Source organism: Hordeum vulgare, chromosome 1H, assembly GCF_904849725.1.
Source record: "Hordeum vulgare subsp. vulgare chromosome 1H, MorexV3_pseudomolecules_assembly, whole genome shotgun sequence".
In the NCBI taxonomy this organism is placed as follows: Eukaryota; Viridiplantae; Streptophyta; class Magnoliopsida; order Poales; family Poaceae; genus Hordeum; species Hordeum vulgare.
Genome location: NC_058518.1, coordinates 438,317,569 through 438,324,999, shown reverse-complemented (window position 1 = coordinate 438,324,999; position 7,431 = coordinate 438,317,569). Strand labels below are relative to the sequence as shown.

Here is a 7,431-nt window from a genome sequence, read left to right as displayed (position 1 = left end):
ATCAAAAAGTAACAATAGTCCATGAAATTTTTAATTACAGAATATATAAAATCACTGGACGCAATCCCCGTCACTATGTGTTGCTATCTCCCAATTCAAATTGGGTGCCATGAAAATTACGTTTTCAGAGATGATTTAGAAAATCTCATCATCATAGAGAATTTTCAGATCAACTGAACACGCTAGAATCATGAAATGTCATGAGAATGCAAATCATGTCGCAAAACCAGGTCCAAAATGCAATTCATGCACTCACCCCAGTATCGTACTCCTGCAACCATCGTCAACAGATGTCATTCACCGTTGGGCCGGCCGGGCAGCATCTGCCAGAAGTGGGCAGTAGGCTTGAATCATCTGGACAGATTGTACGATTTACGGTAGTAAGAAGATTACCCCTATATATCTACCCCCCGTCATCTCGAATTTGTGAATCAAATACGGAGTAGGAAGAACAAGGCCAGCCACCATAGCAATTGAACGCTCTTATCTACCCCCCGTCAGCATCACCACATTCATAGCTAGCTCAACGATCGGTTGGTGGTAAATGTCGGGTTAGCCGGCCGCCTGTACGCCAGCGGACTGGCAAGCGTGTGGTGCGGAATGGCGACGTTGGAGCATGATTCGAGCGACGAAAAACCATCCGGGTCGACCGGGCCTGCTCCATCATCCCATGGCTGCGGTGACGGGTCGGTAGATCTAATCTGATTGTTATCTTCTGACGGTGGAATCTCCAGACGAGACGATCGAGGAGCGAGCGTGTGTACCTATCTAACCGATCAGGAGATGATAGTGATCACCACCAAATGATCGAGGCGACAATCTCTGACGAGACGGAGCATATTTATTGACGGAGGCCCGGAATGGACTTGGACACGACGGAGTGCGATGGATATCGCCTCGCTAGGGCGGGCGCCGGGACCAGCTAGCATTGGCCTGCACACCTCGCATGCACGCGCGCTGTCTCGCCTGCCTTCCGTCGTCGACTCCGCGTCCGTTCCTTCCTTCCTTCCTTCATTCATTCATCCATCGACAGCGCCACCGATCGACGCCAACACAATCACGCAAGCCCCGGCCGGATCGAATCATTGTGCTGTGCGCTGGTGCAACCATTTTATTCCACACACTTCCCCCTCTCCGTCACAAATCAAATTCATAAACCCTTCAGGCTTCCAAAAGCCCATATAATACAGAATGCATATCAGACAGTACTCTTCTTTCAAGTAATTATATCACATTACATTCTGATGTGCACTCGGATCTCGCCATACGACTCGATCCTGTTGACACCGACACCATTTCTAATACGTATACTGAAGCCCGTCAGTGGGCCATTACCTGTATTAAGTACGTATACTTAAGCTCTGGGAGGTTAGCGTGGTCATTTTAGTTCAGCACAGTACTGTGGTTGCACGCACCGGTGTGCCATGATATATGTACGTACGGAACGAAACAGTAGTGATCAATGCACGAGGCCACCTAGCTAGCTGCGCCATGTATATGTAAGCTATCCGTCCACCTCACGCGCCACCGCGAGCTGATGCCCGCGGCCGCGCGATCGACTCGACCCACGGCCTCGCCGGCGCAGCCGTAGCCAGCTAGCCGCGCGCGCACCGCCGCCATGTCGGGCGAGCTCTCCGCGCGCTCGTCGCCCTCGTTCGCCGCCTCGCCCTCCGGCGCCGACGACGCGCGGGCAGGAGAGTCGACGCCGCTGCGGGCCGAGGCCGAGGGCAGCAGGCCCGGCAGCGCCGGCGTGAAGCTCCGGCGGCGGTGGCAGCGGCGGCTGGGGCGGTGGCGCGTCGGGGACACGTGGGCGCTGGACCCGCGCGCGAGGTGGGTCCGGGACTGGAACCGCGCCTACCTGCTGGCCTGCGCGGCGGGGCTGATGGTGGACCCGCTCTTCCTGTACGCGGTGTCGGTGAGCGGCCCGCTGATGTGCGTCTTCCTCGACGGCTGGCTCGCCGCCGCGGTCACCGCGCTCCGCTGCATGGTGGACGCCATGCACGCGTGGAACCTCCTCACGCAGCTCCGCGTCGCGCGCGCGGCGGCCGCGGCGGTGGCGCGCGGCCGGCGGGGGGTCGCGGACGAGGAGCAGGCCGAGGCCGACGCCGCGGCCGCGCGAAGCCTGCCGGCGTACGCCAGGTCCAGGAGAGGGATGGCGCTCGACTTCTTCGTCATCCTCCCCGTGATGCAGGTGCGCATATGCCCCCCTTCGTTTCTCTATCGAATTCCACCTTCCTTTGCTGCAAACTATCAAAGTTCAAAGATGGAATGCTGATCGAGAAAACAAAATCAAACATGTAGAATTTTGTTTTGAATTCGTAAAGCGCGTGCTCAACTGCTGATGTTCCTTATAGTGGCTCTAGTTTGTTGATCCGCATAAATATGTGATGCATAATGAAACATGCAGCTGGAAATGCCAACGATCCCAGTCAAGACTCAAGACCCATAGATGTTTGAATTATTGCTTGGTGTGTTAGTCGTTTTCTTTTTTCATAACTCGCAGTTCGACACGCCACACAGCATCTTGACTACTTGTGCTATTCCTGAATACACATGATTATTATGTAGATCATACTTCCTCCGTCCTAAAATCTTAGATCCTTATTTGGGACCGCTGTGCTCCATCAAAAGCAGTTTCGTTTTATCAAATTTACTTTGAAGCAGTTTCATACAGGTGTTGTAACATTTTTAAAGAGAATGTTTGGCTTTTATCCAACTCCAGCTTTACGAATGAAAAAATTGATGAAAATGATTTATTTGATTGAAGGAAAGGGGATGAACGAGGAATATCTACTTACTGATGGCAGTGATGGGTCATTTTGCTTCAACTTCAGCTTCTATAATTTTATAAAACACCTCCTAGAAAGCTACATAAAAAACAAGAAGTTGAACCTAAGAATCTAGTTTTTGTGTGAAGTTGTATATCATGCAGCTACCCTGTTTGGCTTATGTTTTCTGGAGCAAATCTAATTTTTTTTAAATAGATCAATTGCAACAAACTTTTAATATAATTTTATACTAAAACTAATACGAAGTTAGTTTGGACCGAGGGAGTACCAGCTAACACCAGTCTCCAGTTAACCACAGTGGATTATATTCAGACCAGTATAAAGATTACCCTTTAGGCCTTGTTCGGTTCTTCAGAATTGAAGGGGTTTTGAGGGGATTACAAGGGATTAAATCCCCTACAAGTCATTTTTCACCTCAATCTCCTTCAATCCTCTTCAATTCCAAACCCTTACGGTCTCGTTTGGTTAAGGGGGATTGGAGAGGTTTTGAGAGGGAGGGATTTTAGGGGATTGGGTGAATCCCTTTGTTCCACCCAATCCTCTCAAATCTCTGGGGCTTTGCTTTCACTAGTCCTCCGAGGAGGGTTTTGAAACACATGGATAGGAAGAGATTGAAGGGGGACAGAGGGGATTGGGCTAAGCAAACCTCTCCTACCAAATGAGCGCCCGAGGATCTGTGTGGTTTCTGCCCCTCCCGGAGATTTTCCTCTCAAAACCTCCCCAATCCCACTTAACTTAAAAAAAAGATCTCAATGCTACTGTAGCGTGCAGTGACACGTCATCTCATCCCACATCTCAGAACCACAGAAGTGGAATATTCGCACATAAACACGAAAGCTGTTCAACGGCGATCAAAGTGCGGTCTTTGTCATCTGATCATCAGCTCGTAACACACATACGTCCAAGCGGTCTGCACAGGGCCACGGCTTGGAGTTCCCTCCGCCGACCGTACGTGCGCCAGAATAAGAACATGCATATGCATGGGCATGGCATGCCTTGGGTGCTGTACTAGCTCCAGTGTTCCACACCCCAATCGATCACACCTCTGTGGAATACTGCCATGCGGCATGCCCATGCTCCACGTTAGCACGGCACGTATATGGCTACGTCTACGTATAAACAGAGGAAACATAGCAATCACCCACCCGCAAAAGAAAAGAGCAAACATAGGTACGCGCGTAGGTAGGGCATGGATGCCGTCTGTTATTTTGCTGCGCGCACAATGTTTTTTTTACCTACTAGAGATGTTATTCCTACGCACAGATTCTAAAAAAACAAAAGGAAAAAAGTCTAATTTAAATCTTGAATTTGTTTTAAACATATTTATTTTTTACAGTTTTAAACAACAAAAATTGCGTGTTTTAAAGAAAGAAAGAAAAACAATCCTTGTTTGCCAAGCAACATCAGGGTTCAATTTAGACCGGGATTGTATAGTTTAAGGTGCAATCGATAAAGATTTTGATGTAAAGGGTTCGTTTTGTCGGATCTCTACGAATTTAGGATTTAAAATAGACTTTTTCCAAAACAAAATCTGCCTTCCGCCCTGCAGAATGCTAGCATGTCATCAATCTTTCGAAACATAATAATACTCGCACGTGTGGATCATTTTTGCAAAAAAGATACCACATGACACACGTGGTAAGCAAATCAAACAATTTTTAAAGAAAAAAATTTGCAAAAAAGATAGCAATCTTTGTATAGCCCCTTTGGCTAGTCAAACACACAACTGTATGCACTCGTTAGCTCCTTGACAATATTACTATTTCGTTAGCTTCTTTTTTGAAATGTTTTGTTGTTCATCATTGCTCGTGTCAACCGGGTCGTGTTGTGTCTTTTAAAAAAGCAGGGAAACGGATCGTGTTGGGTGGGGTGGTACGTATGCATAGTTTAATTTGGTCGTGGCGCATGTTTCGCGCGCACAAACTGCGTCGCATTGCAGGTGGTGGTCTGGGTGGCGGCGCCGGCGATGATCCGCGCCGGGTCGACGACGGCGGTGATGACGGTGCTGCTGGTGGCGTTCCTGCTCGAGTACCTGCCCAAGATCTACCACTCCGTCTCCTTCCTCCGTCGGACGCAGGACCAGTCGGGCCACATCTTCGGCACCATCTGGTGGGGCATCGTGCTCAACCTCATGGCCTACTTCGTCGCCGCACACGTCAGTCACCCCCCCCCCCCCCCTTCCCTCCGCCAGTCGCCACACGCGTCGGATGTTCATCATCAATCTGCTAACGTGCATTGTGTTTAATTATTACAGGCGGTGGGCGCGTGCTGGTACCTGCTCGGGGTGCAGCGGGCCACCAAGTGCCTCAAGGAGCAGTGCCTCCTGACCGGGCCGCCGGGGTGCGCGTCCGGGCCGGTGGCGTGCGCCGCCCCTCTCTACTACGGCGGCGCCGGCGCCGCGGCGTCCGTCGTCGGCGACAGGCTCGCGTGGGCCACGGACGACAAGGCCAGGAGCGTGTGCCTCGTCAGCGGCGACAAGTACCAGTTCGGGGCGTACAAGTGGACCGTCATGCTGGTGGCCAACACGAGCCGGCTGGAGAAGATGCTGCTCCCTATCTTCTGGGGCCTCATGACGCTCAGCACCTTCGGGAACCTGGAGAGCACGACGGAGTGGCTGGAGATCGTGTTCAACATCATCACCATCACCGGCGGCCTCGTCCTGGTCACCATGCTCATCGGCAACATCAAGGTGTTCCTGAACGCCACCACGTCCAAGAAGCAGGCCATGCACACGCGGCTGCGGAGCCTCGAGTGGTGGATGAAGCGCAAGGACCTGCCGCAGAGCTACCGGCACCGGGTGCGGCAGTTCGAGCGGCAGCGCTGGGCGGCCACCCGCGGCGTCGACGAGTGCCAGATCGTGCGCGACCTCCCCGAGGCTCTCCGGCGCGACATCAAGTACCACCTCTGCCTCGACCTCGTCCGCCAGGTGCCCCTCTTCCACCACATGGACGACCTCGTCCTCGAGAACATGTGCGACCGGGTCCGCTCCCTCATCTACCCCAAGGGCGAGACAGTAAGTAGTCCAGTGACGAACCAAATCAGATTGAATGTTTGCGTGTGTGTGTGTTTGATCATCGTCCATGCGTGCATGCATGCATGCAGATCGTGCGGGAAGGTGACCCGGTGCAGCGGATGGTGTTCATCGTGCGGGGGCACCTGCAGTGCAGCCAGGAGCTGCGGAACGGGGGGACGAGCTGCTGCATGCTGGGGCCGGGCAACTTCACGGGCGACGAGCTGCTGCCGTGGTGCCTGCGGCGGCCGTTCGCGGAGCGGCTGCCGGCGTCGTCGTCGACGCTGGTGACGCTGGAGAGCACGGAGGTGTTCGGGTTGGAGGCGGCGGACGTCAAGTACGTGACGCAGCACTTCCGCTACACCTTCACCAACGAGCGGGTGCGGCGGAGCGCGCGCTACTACTCGCCCGGGTGGCGCACATGGGCCGCCGTGGCCGTGCAGCTCGCGTGGCGACGCTACAAGCACCGCAAGACGCTCTCGTCGCTCTCCTTCATCCGCCCGCGCCGGCCGCTCTCCCGGTGCTCGTCGCTCGGCGAGGAGAAGCTCCGGCTCTACACCGCCATCCTCGCCTCGCCCAAGCCCAACCAGGACGACGGCTTCTAGTTCCAGACCACCGGCCGTGAACTGCAGTTGGCGAGGAGCTCTTTCGCGCTCTCGCGCACGGGACACGGATGCCCTGCCTGCTGCTGTGTGCAGCCGGGCGTCAGGAATGGACCAAGTGATGGATACGTTTGCCTCCTCGCAGGAACTTGAATCTGCAAATGATGAGTAGTAGAAGTATCTTTTCATGGGGACATGAATTGTGAATCTCATACTGTGTGTTTATATGGAGCAAAAAGTGAATCCCGTATTATTGGGTTAACGAAGCAAATAGTCTCCAAAAGTTTCTATCATTAGATTCGCACTGGCAAAGAACACATCGAAGTCGTTGTAGTATAGTGGTAAGTATTCCCGCCTGTCACGCGGGTGACCCGGTTCGATCCCCGGCAACGGCGAATTTTTTCCTTTTTTAGCGTATTTTTTTCGTTTTCCGAATTTCTTCCTTTTTTCCTTTTGTTCTTCCAAAAAAGTACTCCCTCCGTTCCTAAGGGCCTCTTAGGAACTGTTCTGCTCCTTAAAATTCAGCTCTGCTCCTTAAAAGACAAACCAAACGGGGTAGCTCCACGATATGCCGCTCCGCAAAAAAACTAGAATCTCGGATAGAACTTCAAAGTTTTTATGAAGCTCCTGAGAGGGTGCTCCAAAAAACTCAAGAAGCTAGAGTTGGGGGAAATTACCCATCACTGCCACCAGTAAGTGGATACCCCTTCGTTTATTTCCCCTCAACCAATCAAATAGATTGTTTCCATCAGATTTTCTATTTTTGAAGCTGGAGCTAGATGGAAGACAAACATTCTCTTAATAATGCTATAGCTTCTGTATGAAACTGCTTCAAAGTGAATTTGATGAAGTGAAGCTGATTTTGATGAATTGAATCAGTCCCAAACAGGCCCTAAATATAAGTCTTTAAAGAGATTTCATTAATAGACTACATACGGATGTATATAGACATATTTTAGAGTGTAGATTCACTCATTTTGCTCCATATGTAGACTCTTAGTGAAATATCTTAAAAGACTTATATTTAGGA

At 51.7% G+C, this 7,431-nt stretch overlaps 1 protein-coding gene across 1 annotated transcript; it reads left to right on the top strand.

Moving 5' to 3' along the window:
* Positions 1-1,389: 1,389 nt before the first annotated feature.
* LOC123443367 (cyclic nucleotide-gated ion channel 4-like) lies at positions 1,390-6,667 on the top strand. The gene is made up of 4 exons (XM_045119714.1): positions 1,390-2,191; positions 4,729-4,944; positions 5,044-5,802; positions 5,892-6,667. The coding sequence occupies exons 1-4, from the start codon at positions 1,619-1,621 to the stop codon at positions 6,402-6,404; spliced, it is 2,061 nt and encodes a 686-aa protein (XP_044975649.1). The 5' UTR covers positions 1,390-1,618; the 3' UTR covers positions 6,405-6,667.
* The last annotated feature ends 764 nt before the right edge of the window (positions 6,668-7,431 follow it).

Excerpts from the sequence above, each read along its gene's own strand:
- LOC123443367 (XM_045119714.1), top strand. The coding sequence starts at position 1,619 with ATGTCGGGCGAGCTCTCCGCGCGCTCGTCGCCCTCGTTCGCCGCCTCG. Across the intron at positions 2,192-4,728 it reads TCATCCTCCCCGTGATGCAG|GTGGTGGTCTGGGTGGCGGC; the intron begins GTGCGCATATGC and ends GTCGCATTGCAG. Across the intron at positions 5,803-5,891 it reads TCTACCCCAAGGGCGAGACA|ATCGTGCGGGAAGGTGACCC; the intron begins GTAAGTAGTCCA and ends GCATGCATGCAG.